Source organism: Ceratotherium simum, chromosome 15, assembly GCF_057802395.1.
Source record: "Ceratotherium simum simum isolate JZ-2026a chromosome 15, ASM5780239v1, whole genome shotgun sequence".
Classification (NCBI taxonomy): domain Eukaryota; kingdom Metazoa; phylum Chordata; class Mammalia; order Perissodactyla; family Rhinocerotidae; genus Ceratotherium; species Ceratotherium simum.
In genome coordinates, this window is record NC_141914.1 from 21,798,281 (window position 1) to 21,819,528 (window position 21,248).

Sequence of the window (21,248 nt, forward strand, 5' to 3'; positions counted from 1 at the left end):
GTCTCTCTGTGCTTAAATATTTCATCTCTCAAACAAGCGAGTGAGTCAATTTCAGACCTTTAAGGTTTCTTTTGGCTCTAACATTCTAGGGAATGCTGATGGAATTGCACGTGAGGCTGGCGTGACTGCTGTGATGGATGGGACACATCCAAGTCTCACATATTCCCTGAAATGTTCTGGCTTCCTATTTGGGATTTACAGAGTAAGGCCATTAAAGAAGAAAATTTTCTTCTGACACTTGTTCTAGGGAGAACATCCCCAACTGGGCAGTTTAGGGAGCAGTTTTATCCTCAGAAAAGAGATCCGAGTTACACCCAATGTGTTTTCTCTTGTGCCCTTTGCGTCTGGCACAGAGAGTAAATGCTAATACATGTTTAACGTATGTATTCATGTATTGAAAAATTCAACAAACAGATGAGCAACTGTATAGCAAGTAATCAGGCAAATGCCAACATTATAAGGATTTTAATTTTTCAAGTAAATGCTTGTCAATTAAAACTAAAATACTGTTACTTTTACAGAATACAGAATCAGATACCAATGAAATACTTTTAATAAAATAAGGCACAATGTCTGATAAGGCAAAATTCACACAGAGGGTTAATATAAGATCACATTTTTTGTGTGTGTCCTGGGGGTGGGGGGAAGAGGTATAGAATTGAAGTAGCTTAAATATTCTTTCTAGACCATTTACCATTACAAGGTAATATATAAACTTGATGCAATAAACTATATCTTGTCCTGAAAATAAAATTTAATTGTTGAATCATGTTGCTGAATTATATTTATTACCATTAAGTTTTAAATATCTATATACCTACAGATATAGATATTCCTAATTCACAAGATCTCAAATACAGAAAATTAAGAAATCAGATAATAAGTAATTTGACTAAAGTAAAAGTACATATATTTTCAATATCCTTTGTTGGTATTTGAAAGCCCCAAACTTTATAAAAAGTTAAAATACTGGTTATTTAAAATATTTCTCCCGTTATGTTTTTGTTTCTCATGAATACAAAGTGGCCTCAGAAATGCAACAAACACCAACTGCAGGCACAGAGGTCTCTCCATGATCGTTGTAAAGTGATTGTTGCGGTTAATATTCCTTCTCAATATCACATCAATGTCAACCATTTAAGTTAGTGAAAGGATTCTCTTAAAACTGATGTTTTAAGAAGACAGAAGAGACATTAGACATAAGAATTAACCAATTTAGTAAAGTTTTTGTAGTGCCAGCAATAATGATGTCAATCTTACCCCAATTTCTTACCCTAACTGCAATTTAGAATAAAACTGTTTTATCCAATTTATTCACAGCCAAAGGAAGAAAGTAAGCTCTGGTGAACACAGCGAGTCTCTGCAACCAAGGCTTTCTGGTATAACAGTATATAAATAACCTTCATTAAACTAATACATACACTAGATTGAATACTGTCCCTTACAATAAATTGAGACTGACAAATGCTAGGTAAAAGTCTAGTAGCACCCAAATCAATTTTACCCTGTGAGTGTTCAATAATGTGTAAGGTTTGTTGTTAGTGAACTGTTATTTTCTACATCAATTCTTAGCAAACATGGACTAAGGAGAGACAGACAAAGAATGGAGATATTTACACGCAAATATATTAAAATGTAGCCCCCTTTCAACCTAGTATTACAAAGAAACCACACAATATATGCTAGGCCTCATGGCAATAGTATCTTTACATGATGCCATTAATATGAAGTGGGTTAGAACTGCTGCCGTCCCTTCAGATAAATTTTCTTATAAAATAATATAAAAGAATATACCTTTTCAATCATTTTATTTCAGGGGACCCTGATCCTTACAGCTTTGACCTTCTGTGACAGTACGGATGATTGGGATTCTCTCTCCAGACGGCCTAGACTCACAGACATTAGGGCCTGTTTTAGGGGAAAGAGGTACTCAGGATCAGTCTTTCTCTCTCAAGTCAAATGCAAACTGTCATGGGGCTGTCACAAACAACTTAAATGACATAGTTCCCCAAACTTTGGGTCTCGAGTGGAGGATTTAAGGCACATACTTTCTGAGCACAATTCAAGACACTACTACTTTTAAAAAGATCATGACAAGGGCTGGCCCGGTGGTGCAAGCAGTTAAGTGCACGCGCTCTGCTGCGGTGGCCCGGGGTTCGCCAGTTCGGATCCCGGTGCGCACCAATGCACTGCTTGGCAAGCCATGCTGTGGCGGCGTCCCATATAAAGTGGAGGAAGATGGGCACGGATGTTAGCCCAGGGGCCAGTCTTCCTCAGCAAAAAAAGAGGAGGATTGGCAGATGTTAGCTCAGGGCCGATCTTCCTCACACACACACAAAAAGATCATGACTATAACGAAAATACAACACTGGATGCTATTAAATTCATCAGACTAATGTTAAGAGTATAGTGCTCAATACAGAAACAGTGAAGGTCAAGTACTTCTTTTCTATACAGAGGGAGTCAGAACTATGATTACAGATCACGTTGCCTAAAAACCTACATCGCAGCCTTTACTATTGTTAAACACCCAGCACAACTTAAAAGCTGATTATTTTGGACTAAAAGGAGAGTAATATTTATACATAATAAAGTCTCTACTTTGGATGAGAAGAAAGGAGGTCATTTAGGTAAAAATTAGGTATTCCTAAATAAATGCAGCTTAACTAATTTTATGTATACATAAGAAAGTTTTGCCTACAAAGGGTCTTATTATTCAGAATAACTTTTTATATAAATAGCTACTGCTCAAGTGCTTTAAAAGATCAAAGTCTATCTGCACTAATTATTTGCTTAGTATTTTTTCTTTCTTACATAGTGAAAAGGTAAACACTAATCAAGGCTGTACCACAAATTCTAGGTTAATGAGGTATTCCCTTCTCCCTTCGGAAAGAGCAAGGTCGGCTGCAAGAAAATCCTATTACTTGCTAGCCCTTCATTATGGAGGGATGTGGACAATCTTCCAAAGCAGAAACTAAGAAATTTAGTGACAAAGGCTTTCAGATGGTAGTCAGTGGGCCACTTAATTTTATAACAATTCACTATTAAAGAGGTTTCTTGGCTCAGTGATATTCCTGGGTGTCTACGGACTTTTCTTTCCCCACCCTTTGTTGCTTTTAAAGATTTCTTTCACTTAATATTCTAGCAGTCAGCCTTTTCCTTCTGTTCTGTTGAAAACTGATATTTACAATGTTTGGTAGAATTGGTCTGCAGTTATACACTGCACTAGTGTGGACTGCCTTTAACTTTTATTTACATCAACACAAAAATTTCTCAAATTTGAGGTACAGTTTATAATGCAAGTCTTTACTTTTAAATTTAGTAACTTCAAGTTCCAACAATCAAGAATTCCAGAATAAGAGACTCCTCCAGTGCATATTTAGAAGTAAAATATGAACAGTAACCCTCAGATCTACCTCCACTACTCAAATACAAGGAATACTAGCTTATCCTTAGGTCAGCCAATTGCTGACACCATGGAAGCAAAATATTACATTAGCTAATCTTCCTATTTCCTAAAATCCTAGGACTATTTCACCACCTCAGTTTGGTGACACCGAGAGAACTGGATTCTAGGAATAAAGATTACTAAGAATGTTCAGTGTACCCATTTCAATCTCAAATTTTAGCACTGAAGAATTCCATTCTAAATACGTTAACGCTTTGGTTATGTAGTTCTAGCCACAGAAGTTTTGGTCACTAAAATTGTCCAAGTGGAGTAATATCAAAAACTTATTTCACTATGAAAATTAGTGCAGATTCTGTAAATCTCAAAAAATACAGTTACAGTTTATTAACTGTAGTTTAAATACAAATGTGACTTAGCAACTAAAGAGATAGACTATCACTTTACATACACTGTCAGCTATATGACTCAGGAACTAATTATCTGGTTTCTAGAATATCAACTCCCTTGCATCTCATCTTCTGGTTAATTTCTACAATCACCAGTTATGAAAAAAAGGGAAGTTAGGGGCACAGCGCAACGGTTAAGTGCGCGCGCTCCGCTGTGGCTGCGCAGGGTTCGCAGGTTCGTATCCCAGGCGCGCACCGACGCACCCCTTGCCCAGCCATGCTGTGGCGGCGTCCCGTATAAAGTAGAGGAAGATGGGAATGGATGTTAGCCCAGGGCCAGTCTTCCTTGGCAAAAAAGAGGAGGATTGGCAGATGTTAGCTCAGGGCTGATCTTCCTCACAAAAAAAAAAAAAGGGAAGTTAGGGAAAAGAAATAGGGAAAATCTTAGAAAATATTAGCAGCTCTTGTAAAAGGTTAGGTCAAAGATTAAAAGAAAAAAAGATAAAACTAACAGCTAAAATGTAGATTTCAGTAAAAGTCACCAAAGACAGTTGCACACTGATCTTAGATTTTCAAACGTACATATGAAAAACCATAACAAACATTTTGTTGAAAGCCATTTTGTCGTACACTAGAGTATACATCTACGTTACATAGCAAAGGCTAGAAACTGTTTCTGGTTGGACCTCTTCACATCTGTAAAACATCAATCAGTATACCTTCTTTCTGGGAAGCTGGAAAGAGGTATATAAGGTTAAGTATGATATTTACATACCTCCCCATTTATTTTACAAAGACTAACTCTTAGAAGATTACCCACGCTGTTACTTAGGGCAAGCTGGTAATGAATTATTCAGGAAGTAAACTGAGGCATTTAAGCCAGAAAAATTTGGTCCCATCAATTTGAGTATTTTACTATGAATACATTATTTATTTTCTACAAAATATTTTATGTATCTTAACTAAGTCACTTACTTATAAAACATTTTGGGTTTGCCACTTAGGCACTGCCTAAGTCATCCTTACCTTTCATAATTTTGTGGTATGCCATTGCTGTGGCTCAAATGGAGATGTAAACAAAAGACTTTCTATTACTTCCATTTTATGATATACTCACCCACGTACCACTTTGCTAGGCAGCAGAAACATACTAGATTACTTCTACAGACAGTCAGAAAATTTCTGATTCAGAAGGAAAAAGGAAATCTTACTACATTAACAAGGAGAAGGGATTCACTTAATAGCAGCGTTTCACAACTGCAGTCATGAAACTCTCATGATGTTTCATGAATCGACATATAATAAACAAACCCAAACTATCCTACAGTATATTTCCTTCTAAAATAAAAAATAATATATATGACAAAAACCTAACACACGTACATATCATTATTATACAACAATCTGCGTTTAAGAAATGGTGTGCCCTCGTCATGAATGCCAGGAAGTCAGAAGGGAGGTCATTTGATGATCCGATGAGTTTCTGACCTGCGTATCACTGTACGGTAACACTTACCAACAAACTATCATGTTATAGGTTCGTTATGTAATGACCGCTAGTATGTATTGCATATTTTCTTTTATAATATCAACTTATAATTGTACTATTTTTCGGTTTTTATTGCATATTAAACTAGTTAATGAAAATTTGGTCCTTTCTAATAGCAATTAACCTGTGAAACCATATTTCTGCTAGACTTTAAGGATATAATACATTTAATAAATTTTTTATGTTATTGATACATTATTTTCAAAAAGTATTCTATGGTTAAACCACTTTTGAAAGTTCTATTTCACACAATTTAACGACTACTTTAGTCTTTACACAAATGACTGCTGCTCCCAATTTTATTTCCCTTGTTGTAATGTTTTTTTAGTTTTTCTTTAAAATATAGAGAAAGTTACAGTTCAGTATGCAGGCAAAGAAGTCATATTTGACTGCTAAAAATTTTTAAATCGTTTCCCCACTCCTTTAATGCAAGACAGAAAGAAGCTTTCCAAGCTTACACCTCTTTTCTGTCAAAAGAAATCTGACCAATTTTTCAATCAAGAACTATTATTCTGTCTTATGATGAACAGATTGATCATGACTGTGGCCTCTCATTAAGGGTAAAAGTGATTTGCTTACAGGGGATCACTTCATGTTTAAACAAAAAATGAAGCTAAGGTGGCCATGCGCTCAGATGTCAGATACACAGTTGTTTACCTAGTTCTGTTAAAGCACATTTTGAAGTGTTCTGCATAGTATGTCAGGTTACAGGCTGCTCTGGCATCATTTCTTGAATAAATTTCTAAATCCTTGCTAGGATTAAGGCACTATAACAGTTATTGCTGGATTACATGAGGGTAACAACAATCATATGGAATAAGGGAGCAGAACTGAAGAGTTTTAAAATCCCACATAAAAGTTATATCTCTTACTTTACCAGTTAGTAGGTCAGAAAGGTTTAGGGCCTATGTAGCCACCTGTGAGCTTATCTGAATAGCTCTGTCATCTAGACATATGGGCAATACAAGAAAGGAGGGCGAGTCCTGTCACGATACAGTGTTCAACCAAAACCCAAGGACAATTCTGAGAATAATTCCAGCGTTGATCATGTCTTTCTCCGTCTCAACTGTCACAAGTTACATTGCTCATGGTTTATGACAGCACTGCTCTTCAGAACGTTCCATTCTGCTGTGTGATTCATGCAAAACTTGAGTGGAAATTGCAGATAACCAGCCAAATCTGAAAATGCCACTCAGAGTGAACTCTATTCAAAGAATCCAAACATGGAACTGGACTCATTCCCGACGAATGGGCAGACGAAACACAGAATCCTCTACATCATCTCCGACTCTTTCACGGACATTCAAGATGAAGGTAAGATTTCTTGTGAACTTCAGAGTCTACTTTCTTTTCTAACCACCTCTGCTCAGTATTTTAGTGTTTCACACCACCCTGCACTCTTTTCAACCAAGAAGAACTTTCTGCATTCTGTGTGCGGCAACACTAGCTTCGTCCTCCGAGTCAGACTCACTCTGGGATGTAGAGCTGTGAGAGGCAGAACTGCAAGGGGAGGAGCACTCTGGCGAACACAAGTAGTGCATCAGTGGGAGGCGGTACTTCCCACAGAAGTCCACAAATTTAATTTGTCGGACACAGCAGTCAAAGTAGACTCCTGGAGAGAAGGAGTAAGTACAAAGTAATTGTTACAAAGCAAAGAGCCACAGTTTCCTTCTCAGCCCTTTCTCCAGCACTCTGAAGAAATGTCATACACAGTCTTCTCTTTTGTGAATCTTAAGCAGAAGCAGCGGTCGCTTCTATAGCTGTTTACAGAAATATGAGAAGGTCTTAGAGATGGCAATTTGGCTGCAAAGAGAAGGCCAGGAGATTATCTTAAAGGGAGCTGGCATTAAAAGGACACTGTTCACTTAGCTTGTTTTCTCTGGGTGACTTGGTGGACAGTGGCTGATGCAGAGATTATAGGATACCTAAAGTGCCCTTTCTCCATCCCCCAAGCCACTCCTTGGTACCACCCTACAGTCAAGAAACTTAAAAAACAACCCACAAAACTCCTTTAATAATGATCTTAAGGAATTAGTTGTTACATACAAAATCTGCATAAAGGAGACAACTTTTGGTATCCCTGTTCTTATGTACTAGGAGGGCAAAATTAAAAGAAACAAAATGTCATCTTACATTTCCACAGGCTCTCAATCCACAGGCTTCAAAGCTGTTTCACTAATGATCTCACTTCATTCTCACACTATAATTGGTAGGTAGACTGAAACCATTATTCAGCTCTTTTGATTCCTAATTTAGTGCTTCTGAACTGTGGCCCTTCAGCTAAGCAGAAATACCAGCTAGAGCTGAGAGGAAAGTAGAGGTTGCTGTGTCTCGGGGTTCTAGATGCTCCTTAAAAAGCTACTGCACACCTCTCCCCCACGGAGGCTGTCACAATGGTTGCAGCATAACTGGAACATCTAGAACTCCAGGTCCTGTCACCTCTCTGGAGCAGAATCTGACCTCTATACTCTACCTAAGTCCCTTCTGGCACCAACTACTCTGAGTGTATCACCTAAGGAACCAAAATAAAAAGATGTGGTCCAAGCCAAGGAGAAACAATGATATCTATTTGTTTTTTCCTGATACTTCCCTATTAACTTTCTAATTTTATGATCCTGTAGTAAGTAAGTATAATTCATGGCTTAAAAGGGGAAATTCATGGTATGTTACTCTGAACAATTTAGGAAAGTAAATATATTCAATAAATTGCTCAATCAACATTAATAAATCCCCCCAAAATGTGTCAGCTTCCTGAAAACAGATGGAAGTAATAAAATAAAGCATTATGGAGTTCTTATGAGCTAAAATAGAACAATACTATCTTGTCATTTGTAAGATCTCAGACTATACAATGATCTCAGACTACACAAAGACAAAATATAAATTTACTTTTGTTTAACTTAAAGTTCAATAACTAATGAGTCTGAGGGGAGAAAGATCAATGGCTTATTTTATATATTATCTCAAATTTTAATACATTTTCTCAAATTTTATTTATTTATTTTTATTATTATTATTTTTTTTCCCCAAAGCCCCAGTAGATAGTTGTATGTCATAGTTGCACATCCTTCTAGTTGCTGTATGTGGGACGCGGCCTCAGCATGGCCGGAGAAGGGGTGCATTGGTGTGCGCCTGGGATCCGAACCCGGGATCCGAACCTGGGCCGCCAGTAGTGGAGCACGCGCACTTAACCACTAAGCCACGGGGCCGGCCCTATCTCAAATTTTAAAAGTATTTTTGTTCCTAAGATAAACAACACACCAGTATACTAAAGAAGTCATTAAGCAACATTTAAGAGAGAAGAGAATTCTTATAGAGGTCCATTTCTAGAAAAGAATAGCTTCAAAGAAGAGATCAGATACAGACTATTAAGAGTGAAGGCCTGGTGTGAATGCTGCCAACTTAGGAAAGGAGAATCACAGAGGAAAGCTTACACACATCTAATGTGGCACAGCACAGCAACCTCTACTTCTAAGAGGGAGTGGCCAGAAACAGCCCAGAGCATTGCTTTTTTTTTTTTCTTTTTTAAACCAATAGTGTCTTTTTTCATCTTTTAATATTGTTTGAGGAACTCAGATCATTTTCTCCCTTTTTAACCTTATAACAGTGTCAAGACATGATGGGACTTCCAGGGAAAATCTTACCTGGCTCTGATCATCATTTCACAGCATTTCTTCAGTACATTTATCCTACAATGGCACCCCCATTAAATTGGATTTTTTAAAAGTAGTCCTGGGGCCGGCCTGTGGCTTAGCGGTTAAGTGCGCGCGCTCGGCTGCTGGTGGCCTGGGTTCGGAACCCCGGGCACGCACCGACGCACCGCTTCTCCGACCATGCTGAGGCCACGTCCCACATACAGCAACTAGAAGGATGTGCAACTATGACATACAACTATCTACTGGGGCTTTGGGGGAAAAAATAAATAAATAAAAATAAAATTAAATTAAAAAAAAAAAAAAGTAGTCCTTTACGAGGGAGCCAAAATACGACGACCTGCCATCAGTCACCAATTCCCAACCACATGCCCTGGCACCTCAGGCTATCTATAACCGGGCCTTGGTATATGTTTTATTCTTCTCTCTTATTACTTCTCTAACTATACAAGAAAGAAGAAGAGAGGGAGACAGAAAGGGAGGGGGGTGGAATGGAGGGAGGGAGAAAGGAAGCAAGAAACCCAGAGAGGGTGAAATGTCTTTCTTTCTGGTAAAAGGGTGAAAGGATGAGGGAAACAGAAACAGGGACTAACTGCCTTTCTCTGAAAGAAGACAGCTAATTAAAGCAACACTTAGACCATCAATTTTAAAAACAGCTAAATGAATGAGAACAAGGAAAATGAATTAACTTACCTCCACACTTTGGATTTGGGCAATTGCTGGCTAAACTCAAGTATCTAAGAAGATTCCCAGGAAGATCATAGGGAGTGTAGGAAATATTTCGAATTTTAATGGTCCGTGCAGCTAATTCCAGGAGAGTTGGAGGGTCATAGGTTAAATCTCTAACAAAACGAACAACCAATGGATTTCCTCGCAAACTCAATTCTTCCAAATGAATAAGGTTGAGGATCTCTCGAGGCAGGTATGTCAGCAAGTTATTGTGAAGACTGAGGGAACGAAGGGAATGCAACCTAGAATGAACGCAACACAAAACTCAATGGCACTATGCAAGATAACTACCAAGAAGGTTAGGTGAAGAACTTGATTTCCACATAAGAATGAGTAACTAAGATTAAGGTCATTGGAAGTAAAATGAGAAGGTGCTGAAACTAGATCAGAGTGCAGATTTGCAAATGTCATGAAGGACTTTTGCCCATGGATTCTTGGAGAGCTTAGAATACTTAGAGAGTATTCTGATGTGCTGGCTGAAATACAAATGCTGGATTTAAACACTTTTTTGGCTTGCTTTATCATTCAGATACCTAAAAAAGGAAAGATTTCAAATGCAACAGGAATCAAGATCCTTCACATTATCTCATTAGGATAGGAATGCTTCATATCAAACATAAAATCAATAAAATTCCCTAAAACCTGGGAAATCTATGCCACATTAATACTCTATTTTTGATTACAGAAAACAGGCTAAACAAATATTTTGAGGAATAAAACAGAGCATTTAAAAATAACATTAACAATAAGCAACCCAATTCATAGCAAACCTCAGAACTGTAATTCTCACGTATCACTTACTTTGAGAACACCTAATTCTTTTCTACATATAAAACATGTGGGTGAATAAAGGGCAATAACTCTTAAGCATGGTTCTCTATGTATACATAAACTGCCTGAAACTACTCACTGTGAAAGCTGAGGAGGCACACTTTGGATTTTGTTGTCACATAACACCAAGTACTTTAGAGAAGGCAGATTTGCTAATTCTGGTGGGATTTCTTTGATGAAGTTTCCTCCAAGATACAAACATTCTAAACTGCAAAAATAAATGAAGAAAAACAAAAAAAGTAAACAAACAAAAGTTGGATAAGATATCCCATTGTCTTTATTACAACAAACACATTTCATCTATTCATTCAGCAAATGTTTTTCTTAGGATTTGCTATGTGCTATACTGTCTCTAGAGAAACAATGCAATCTTCAGGGTAAGAGACAAGACACACCAATGTTAGACAATATTATAATTCAACACAAAACAAGGCCATAAATAAGCATAACATGATTAAAATACCAAAATAAGCGGGCACAATGCATAAAGTATACAGGAGCTAAAACAGTAGAGAAATAAGGAAAGGACACAGTAGTTCTGACTGGGAAAGGCTTCCCCAAAGTGTTGTAACTTCAGCTGGACTGTAAATTCAGCTCATCTAGATGGGAGGAAAGAGGGCACCTCAGGATGGAGGAGAGGAATTTCATGGGACAAAATATATCTTTTAACACAGAAGAAGGGAATTCATGTTGAGGAACCCAGAGATGAGGCTGAAAGGCCAGATTACAGGAACTCTGAATTCTGTGCTGGTAGGCTTGGAGCTGGTGTGCCCTGGGCAATGGAAAACCACGAGCCATTTTTTTGAAAAGAGTGGAAAAACATGGTTGAGCTCTACGTTTCTTTTTTGCTTTTACTATAGCTTTCATTATTATATTCTTATTATAGCATTATACATTAAGAATGTATAGCAATACATTCTTCAGAGGCTATCTAAATAAATTATGTAAAACTGAACACTATCATGAAATTAAAGTTCCAGATAATTATCCTGTTTTCCAACAAGTTAACAACATTTTAGCTATAGCACATATTGGACCAAAATGAACTGCTACTCTTTGTGGAGATGACTGTAGATAAGGCTCTCTCCAAAAGATTTTTGCAAGGGGGTGACAGTAAGTTCTTACTATATAAATATAAATAAAATGCATACACAGAGATCTTTTCCATTACTATGTTACTTTTATCTTCCTGTAAGATCTGCTAACTCAGTAGACACTATCATTATTTTAAGACACCTTTAAATGTGGGAGAAGACAGCCTATTAAACTATTACTCAAACTTTCAGGGTAAAAATTACCTGGGATACTTTTAAAGCTACAAATTCCAGGCCCCATCCAGATCCCCTAAATCAGAGTTCCAGGAGAAGGGCCTGAGAAATGGCAGATTTTAGGGTACAAGGGGTACCGTTAAAAGATAAAGTCCAATTACCCTGCAGAGCTACAGCTAATCACAAATTCACAATCAGCATTCAAGAGCCCTCCCTACCCTACACCCTGCCAACATTCAGTATTATCGCCTGCTCTAATTTTTTGTTTTTTTATTATTCGATAGTGTGACAAATGGTACCATTCTGTTCTTTTAATCTGCAGTTTCCTAATTATTAGTGAAGTTTAGCATCTTTTTATGTTTTTGGCCATTTGTACATCTTTAGAGAATTGCCAGTTCCTATCCTTTACCCATTTTCCTCATGGGTTATATAGCTTTCTCAAATTTGTTGGGAGCTTTGTTGTTGTTAATTATATGCTCTGCATAATCTTGTTCTTCTGTGGCCTAGAGCGTGGCCTGTTTTTGTTCACATTTTATATGTGTAGAAAGAATGTATAGCTATTAGGATTGAGCTTGTTAACTCCGCAATTCAAGTTTTTTACAGTCTCCCTTATTATTTTGGCTTCTTGCTTTGGTGGTTAGTCTCCTACCAGAACCATGGTTTTCCTTCTTTCCTTTATAGTTCTGTCAATTTTTGCTCTTTCCCCTCAAAATATGGAAGCTATACTGCAGATACATCCAAGTTCACGACTGTTAAAACTTCTTTTTGAATTGTTCCTTAATTCACATGAAGCATTTCTCTTTGTTCCTTTTAATCCATTTTGCCTTGAAATCTATTTCCTCTGATTATCAATACTGCCCACCACTTTATTTTTTGTTAGTATTTATTTCATTTAACCCCAGCTCCACCACTTACCAGTATAAGAACTTGGGCCAGTAACTTAATCTCATGCCCCAGTTTCCTCTTCTTTACAATGGAATAATAATATTATATATCATATACAGTGCCTAGTCTACAAACATGAACTAGGCACCTACCATGCGCCAGGCACCATTCTAGGGAATACAGTGTATGCAAGACCGAGCTCTTGACCTTAAGAAGCTTACATTCTAGTGAGAGACAGACAATAAATCAATGAATGTGTATATACTATGCCAGAGCTTTAAATGCCATAAAGAAAAAAGGAGGTAATCAGATGGGGATGGAAGTGATATTCTAGATAGGGTGGTCAGAAAAGGTTTCTCTTGGGAAATGACATCTGAACGGAGCTCTGAATGAAATAATAGAGTATAAATCCCTGACACGGAAAAATGCTTGGCGTGTTGTGAAAGAGCAACACAGCAATGTGGGTAGACCAGGGTGGCAGAGGCGGGAGAGCGGTCATCAAGAGGTCAGAGGTAGCCCGGGAGGCCAGACCACAGAGAGCCCTTGGGGCCTTAGTAAGGATTTTGAATTTTGTCCTGGGAAGGACGAGTTTTGAACAAAGGCTAGTTGTATATCTGACTTACACTTTAGCAGGATCACTTTGGCTTTGGTGTGGAAAGCAGCTGGGTAGTGGTGGGGACGGGAGTGTGATGGGCAGGAGTGGAGGCAGCAAGAGCAGACCGGAGCCTATAGCAGTAGGCCAGATGCAAAATGATAGTGATTTGCCTGGTACATCTTTTTCTATCCCTTTACTTTTAACTTCTTGGGGTATTTCTAGTTTAACTCCTGTAAACAGTGCACAACTTGACTGTTGACATGTTAAACTTGTGTTCTCTGTTACCATGGTAGAGCTCACCATCCTTTTCTCTTCAGTTCTGCCTTCTGGTGTGTTCATGCGCTTTCCTCTCGTCCTATCCCCTCCCTACTGTTCTGAACTGGATATGCTATTTCTATTTTGCTAATAGATGCCCCTTCAATTTCCTTTGCTCTCCCTCTCACTTCCAAACACACATCTAGGCTCCCTCTTCTGTCCTTCTCTTCATATCATCACCTACAATTAGTTCCATATGGATTTGAAAATTTTAAATTTATTTCCAATCAATTATTATTCAGATTCATCAGTATGTTTTACCAATTTCTTTGTTCACCACTGTTTTCAGCAGCTTGCTATTTCTTTTAAAGTTCATTTTTCTTGGAGTACATCCTTTAGAAGTTCTTTTAGCAAGGACCCACAGTGATTAATCTTTGAGTCCTTTTGTCTCTTGTTTTTATTTTTTTCCTCACTCTTGAATAATAGCTTGGCTGTGCATAAAATTCTAGGTTGACAGTTACTTTTCTACACCAACAACCTCACGGTTCACAGTGATAGCCGAATTTACTCCAGGGGAATAAAGTTAATCATAAAAATAAGATTTTCAGTACCTACTTATTTGTTATACTTCAAAATTGATCTTTCAAAAACCATTTTTTAAAGATTTTGCCACTAGGGAAAAGGATCAACAAAGTACAGAAAATATACATGGAGACACCCTGCTAAATCTGGAGAGGTCAATTACACGAAAGAAGCTAAGAGTATTTATTTGTTATGCCTTCCTGGAATGATGAAGGGTGGGGAGAAAGGGGGCATTTACACGGATTATATACTCTGCATTATTTTTTAAATTGCTGTTAAAGATGGCAGATATATTCCTAAGGTCCAAAAACACCTGACCTGTTTTAAAAGCAGCATGGCACAGTATACAGTATACATCAGGGTTACTAACGAGGTCTAGGGAGTCCCCGGACAGTCTAAGAGAAGATGGTGTTCTTGGGCAGGTACCTCAGGGTTTAGGTGACTGAACCTCCATCTCTACATTTTTTAAGCTTTGATGCACTATTTGAGCAGTGAGTAAGAAGCAGCCTCTGAGGGCTGAACCACATAAATCTCACTATCACTCTGGCCTCAAGCAAGTCACTCAAACTAAATCTCAGTCCCCTCATCTGTACAAAGAAGGGGGTGAATCAGGCCATTTAGGCTGTTTCTACTTCTAAGAGTATATTTCTAGGGGCCGGCCCGGTAGCACAGTGGTTGAGTTCGCACGCTCCACTTTGGTGGCTGGGGATCAGTTCCCAGGTGTGGACCTACACACCACTCATCAAGCCATGCTGTGGCAGCATCCCACATGCAAAATAGAGAAAGACTGGCACAGATGTTAGCTCAGGGACAATCTTCCTCAAGCAAAAAGAGGAAGATTGGCAACAGATGTTAGCTCAGGGCAATCTTCCTCACCAAAAAAAAAGAGAGTATACATAACCCTTTTAGTCTACACTCAACCAGAGTTTAAATTTGGGGCATGGCCTAAACCTTTACTGATTCTTCTCAGTAAAGACGAATGAAGGGGCCAGCCTGGTGGTGCAGTGGTTAAGTTCGCGGACTCTACTTCAGCAGCCCAGGGTTTGTGGGTTTGGATCCCGGGCACGTACCTATGCATCGCTCATCAAGCCATGCTGTGGAGGCGTCCCACATACAAAAAGTAGAGGAAGACTGGCACAGACGTCAGTTGAGCGACAATTTTCCTCAAGCAACAAGAGGAAGACTGGCAATGGATGTTACCTCAGGGCCAATCTTCCTCACCAAGAAAAAAAAAAAAAGAGGAATGGAGCATACAACTGATTTTTTGGGCCGGCCCCTGGAGCATAAATTGAAAAATAAAAACACTGACATAAAAGATTCCACACACGACTGGAGTCAAAGGCAAAATAACCAAAAAACACAGTTATTAGCCCAGAAAATCAGGTCAATCAGGCAAATGGCTTTGACTAATCCTCCTGATCACATATGCAACAGAACAGAAATCAGAAGAATTAGGTTCTAGCCCTACTTTGTCACTGTGGAAAATTCATGGGTTTGGAGTCAGAGATTCCAGGGTCAAATCCAGTTCCACAGCTCACAGGCTTTGTGACCTTATAACCGAACCTCTCAGAGCCCCCATTTCTTCCTCTCCTCTCATAGAGTCACTCTGAGAATTAAAAAGCATATTTATAGCACCTTTGATAGGCCCGACTGCATGTGAAGTATTCAGTGAATAAATGGGATTTTTGCCTACCTTTTCCCCCAAGTGATAGAAATAATCCTTGCTCTGGGTTTCTCGTAGTATATTGAGAAAATTCAAACAAGAAGGTTGGAATTACACAACATCAAAATTAGAAGGAACTGAGGCCTGTAAGTTATATATCTAAATTTCTCTCCAACCCTTCTATTTCTTACCACGTCTCCTAGCAACACCCTGGAGTAAGCTACCATCATCTCTCATTCTACTAAAATGGCCTCCTTCTAACCAGCCCTCAAAATCTTGTCTCATCTCTCCAGCCCCTCCCCACTCCATTTCCGCACAGCAACAAGACAGATGCGCTTTAAACTCTCTTGTGTGTACTTGGAAGAAAATCCAAACTTTATCTTGGCCTTCAAGATCTGACATGGCCTGGGATCTGGTCCAAATTGATATTGGCCACTTTCCCTCTCAGTCACTTCCTCACTACGCTCCAGTACAGCGTCCTCCTTCCAAAATTCTGGCCTTCAGTCCTTCTTGCCTCTGGGGTCTCACGTGCACTGTTCCTTCCACCTGAACTGATCCCACGTCCCCCTCTCCTAGTTAATTCTTACTCTTCCTTCAAAAGCTCAATTCAAATGTGACTCGCTCAAGGACCAAACTAAGTCAGGTCCCTCTGTTATTTCATTTCAAGGCACTCTGTACATCTTCATAGAACTGATAACAACTGCAATTAAATAACGAGGTTTACAGTTTACAGTTGGGTGTCATGTCTCCTATGTTAGTATGTTAGCTCCATGAGGTCAGGATCATGTTCACCACCGTATCCCCAGCACCTAGGACAGTGCCTGACACATGGTAGGTACTCAATAAATATCTGCTGATGAGTAAATAAAGGGACATCTTGTCCAAATGCCTATTTTGCTGATTTGGAAGCTGTTGTCAGGATATGTTGAGTGACTTGCCTAAGGCTGGGACACCAGGAGTTCTTATTCTCAGGCCAATGTTCCTTTCACTACACTTAACTCTGCGGTTCCTTCTAGCTCTAACATTCTGTTATCTCAGAAAATCTGATAAAAGATGTGACAATATTTCACAGATGGAAGACACTTTTTTTTCACATGGGACAATATACTTGCTCTGGCTCTATTTCTCACTTCCCTGCAGGGCACTTATGCTATCCTGCTTCTCTGCTCCCTCCTTCCATTTAATTCAGCATACATTTACTGAATAATCTAGTAGGTGAGACAGACCTGTAAACAAGGAATAATACTCAATAAGGAAAATGCAATGGCGGGATGAACAAGTTACAGAGGAAGTACAGTTTAAGCAATAATTGAATTGTTGTCCAGGAAGCAATAAAGGAAGGAAACAGATGACCCTCGAGATAGGTTCTCAAGGATGAAGAGGAGTTTGCCAGGTGCAGGCAATATTCCAGGCAAAGGGAAGAGCATATGAACAGAGAAACTGTATCCATTCAACACATATTCAGTGAATGTCTACAAGGTGCTGGTAAAGTGCAAGGCTCACTGAATTCCACAAACAGTATTGCTGGTACTGCTACAGAGAAGAGGGAGGAGGAGATGTTGCGGAAAGCAAGGGTCAGATCGGAGTGCCTTGTATGTCATGCTAAAAGGCATAAACTGATCTACAGGCGTGGAAAAACCCCCAAAGACTTCCGAGCAAGGAAGTGACAACCTCAGATTTACATTTGTTTGAGCACCTACTCAGGATCACTCCCTCAGACCCAAGAAAGACAGAAAAGTTGCCTCGAATATCCACATAGGGCAAACACAACATATCAAACGCTGTCATACAGACGACCTTATCAGATCTTCACTGCAACTCGCTGAGATGGCCAGGCAGTACTCATTGTCCGAGCTAAAGAGAGAGGCCAGAAGACGACAACTACGTGACCAGGGAACGGCGCCAAGGCGAGGCCCGCCGCCCCGGGGCTGCCCCTCTCCGCCAGGGACCCGCTCACCTCTGCAAGTTCTCGATCTCGGCCGGGATGCTCTGCAGCTGGTTGCCGCCCAGGCAGAGGGTCTGCAGCGCGCGCAGCCCCAGCAGCGAGGCGGGCACCTCCTGGAAGCAGTTCCCGCTGAGGTTGAGCACCTGGAGGCTGCGGCAGAGCGGCGACTGGGCCAGGCCCTTGGGCAGCGCGCCGGGCCCGCCGAGCCGGTTGTTCTTGGCCAGCAGCGTGCGCAGGCTGCGCAGCGCCAGCAGCTCGGGCCCGAGCGCCGTCAGGGCGTTGCCGCTCACGTCCAGCAGCTGCAGGTGCGGGAAGCCGCCGCCCAGCGCCCGCGGCAGCGACGCCAGCCGGTTGTGCGGCAGCAGCAGCCGCAGCAGCGCCTCCCGCGCGCCGCGCCGCTCCTCGGCCCGCGCCTCCAGCTCCGACTCCAGCGTCTCGGGGGGCACGCTGAGGCGGGACAAGTTCAGCTCGGTCTCCCCGGCCTCCTCCATCCCGGCCGCCGCCGGGCGCGGGGCCCCCAAAAGCGCCGCGCGCGGCCCACAGGCCCCGAGCTCCGCGGCGCGCCGGAACCTGAAGCGAGGGCGGCGTCGGAAGTGGCGCGGGCGGCCGCTAACCCCGCGGCCCCCGCCGAGGCCGGCGACGCCAGGCGGCTGGCTGCGCGCGCCGCTCGCGGCCGGGCTCCGCCTCACGTGGCGCGCGGCGCGGAGGGGGTGCGCCGGGCGGGGGCCGAGACCCGTGGCCGCCCAGGTGCCCTCTGACCTCACCAGTCTCGGGAGGCTCGTGACCTGTCCGCAGAGTCCAGGGCCGCCTCGGTGAAAGAGCCCGAGGACTGGTCATCTGGCCTGGAGGGGTCGCGTGTCACGGTGCACCGCCCACTGGGGTCCCGGTTTAGGAGCGGGGCCCCGACCTTGCAGGCTTCAGTGAGAACACAGGAATTTAGTGGTGATTCAGCTCCATTACAGCAAGCCCCAGGAATTTCAAGTCCCGGGATTAAGCAAGCAGACTTCGCAATGCGAAGACAGCTGGACTAGAAATCAGAACCCCTGGGTCCTCCCTCGGGTTCTGCTGGTCAATAGCCTCCCGTCCTTGGACAAGGGATTTGATTTCAGTTTCTCCATGTGTAAAATATGGATAATACTAGCTCGGCCTGCAGTACAGGATTTCCTTTTTTTTTAAAGCAAGATAAAAGGAATGTATATCAAGTAAGGACGTTTTGCCATTTTAGCTGTAGAGGCACTTCTGTGGTTTTTGGTTTAAGTTGTAGTTGCTAGAAATGAATTTGGAAGCCATAGAGGAGATTTCGCTAATTTGAGATAGCTCAAATTAATTATCAGTTGAAGAACTCAGAAAGCGTTGAGATATTACTGCAGGTTAAGTTTACAATTTAACTGGCAAAATCTTGACCTTTGCTTTAATTTAGTACTTTTAATTAACATTTTCTCCCTTTTCCTAAACTCAGTCTTTTCTGAAATTACTTTTTATAATTTTGAAAAGTCAGAAATGAGAAAAATATTTAGCAATTTTTTTATAAACCTGATAAGTAAATGGCAAGCAATAGGCTACATTGGAGCATATGAGGAAGCCGTTTGGGGTAAAACTAATTCAGCATGAGTTTGTTTTTCCAACAGGGCCTGTAGCCTTCAAACATGCATTGTGTATCTGCTTTGCCATGTCCCAAAGAGAAGAGTAAATGCCCTTAAGATAAGGATGCAACTTCCCCCACGTTGGCATTTTCTTAAAGGATAAGCATTTCTCCCTAGGCTAGGATTTGATTGCTGCAGTCATCCTATGACCACCCAGCTGGAGATAACAGACCTGACACCAGCCACGCCCATTGAGACAGCAGACCTGCTCCCTGCTGTGTCCATCAATAGCTATTCTGGCAGGACAATCTGGCAGGGCGATCTTGTGGCTATTATAAAAGGGACATTGCAATCATATGTGATACATGCTCTGTGACGGTATATAACCACTCTGTACGCCCCACTTTGGTGCCCTTCCTTCCTTGGGGAAGGAAGACCCCGGGCTATGGTCCTCAAAAGTTGGCTCATAATAAACTCACCCCAATTTTGATTTATAGATTGATTATGGGTTATTTACGTTGACAAACCATATGCATAAAAATGTTAAAAGATTGTGTATAATCAATGACATTAAATTGCTTTCCTCTTTTTAAGGAGAATAGCGTAACATTTTTCTTGTTGGTGGTTTGTGTTAGAAACTTTATGCCTCTTGCCTGCTGCCAAACTTTAATTTCTGGTTGAGTTATAGTTGTGGGAGGATAAACTTGGTCAATGTAAACCAGGAATAGAATGTTTTTTAAACCGATAGAGTGTCTCACTCTTGAAACCTGTTTTGGAAGTGTCCTTTTAAAAATTAGACCTTGTTTTGGATCAAGATCACATTCTGGCAGGAACCCTAGTATGTGAACATCGCAAATATTTAAAATAATACAGTTTTAGTCTTTAAAAAATGTTTCTGTGTCTGTGATAAAAATAAAGTAACAGGAATGTAATGTAAAATGCAGAAGAGAAGTAATTCAAATGTGATTCAGAAATAGGGTTAAGATTACAAATTAGTGAAATTAAGGGGGAAAGATGGAAATAGCCTCAATAATAGAGAACGAAGCTACCTGTTAGAAAGTTGCGAAGAAAGGTTTAATGTGAGAATCCCCTCATTGCTTATTATAACAAACCCTCTGCCTCAGCTACCATGGATGCATCTCTCTTCCTTGCAGCCAGATGGGTCTAAATTAAGCAGCATCCCCCAACCCCACAGAGTGGGCCTTGAAACTCGCCAGTCAGCCTGGAGAGTTCTGAAAATCCTGTTGGAGGTGAAGGAGCTTTGGGGGCTTGTGGGCCTTCACAGTGGTGGGGTCTGTCTTGTGGCTAGCTGAAGGAGATGCCAGAGAGACAGTAGGGGTCCTGGGGAGTGTGAGGGAGTAGGAGACAACATAATGCATTATCCAGGGAAAGGGATATGGATATCAGGGAATTGAGAAAGTACATGGCATATTTGTCCACTTATCAAGACTTCACCATTAAGCTACTCTTGGGTCAAATTGACTACATTTCAGGATAAGTCTCCTGACTAGAATGTTATTGAAAAAAGAAAGGAGACTAACTGAAGGGCACTTCCTCCTTCAGCCACCTGTCTAGGTTTCCTGAGGGCAGGAACTGTGTCTGTTTACCACGGCACCGCCCCTGAGACGTAGTAGGCACTCAGTAAATCGTGAGTGAATGAAATAAATGTGTGAATGGGTTTTGGCCTACCTGACTAAGATGGCCCCTATTGCCCAATTGCAGAAAAAACAAGAAATAAGCTGAGTAGAGAATTCTTTCATAAACCATACTAGTTGGGAGGCAATACACCGATGTAGTTAAAGTGTAGGCTTTGACTTTTATCAGACATAGATTTTGAACTCCACCTCTGGAAATCAGATTTCTCTTACTTAATCTTGATTTTGTTTCTTAATCTCTTTAAGCCTTGATTTCATCA

At 40.8% G+C, this 21,248-nt stretch overlaps 1 protein-coding gene across 2 annotated transcripts; it reads right to left on the minus strand.

The window, feature by feature from the left end:
- Positions 1-449: 449 nt before the first annotated feature.
- On the minus strand, positions 450-18,327 carry LRRC58 (leucine rich repeat containing 58). Of its 2 annotated transcripts, none has more exons than XM_004436528.3 (4): positions 17,763-18,323; positions 10,637-10,765; positions 9,691-9,968; positions 450-6,956 (listed from the first exon to the last, which is right to left on the minus strand). In XM_004436528.3, exons 1-4 carry the CDS (start codon positions 18,239-18,241, stop codon positions 6,748-6,750), a joined length of 1,095 nt encoding a protein of 364 aa, XP_004436585.1. In that variant the 5' UTR covers positions 18,242-18,323; the 3' UTR covers positions 450-6,747. The 2 variants fall into 2 exon arrangements, with proteins under 2 accessions (XP_004436585.1, XP_087295790.1); XM_087439664.1 differs by lacking the exon at positions 450-6,956 and adding an exon at positions 6,963-7,147 and having other exon boundaries at positions 17,763-18,327.
- Positions 18,328-21,248: the final 2,921 nt, after the last annotated feature.

What these genes read in the sequence shown, in the direction of transcription:
- LRRC58 (XM_004436528.3), bottom strand. Translation starts at nt 18,241, where the DNA reads ATGGAGGAGGCCGGGGAGACCGAGCTGAACTTGTCCCGCCTCAGCGTG. An exon ending in GAGATCGAGAACTTGCAGAG is followed by an intron (nt 10,766 to 17,762) that starts GTGAGCGGGTCC and finishes TTATTTTTGCAG; the next exon opens with TTTAGAATGTTTGTATCTTG. An exon ending in CCCAAATCCAAAGTGTGGAG is followed by an intron (nt 6,957 to 9,690) that starts GTAAGTTAATTC and finishes CCTTCTCTCCAG; the next exon opens with GAGTCTACTTTGACTGCTGT.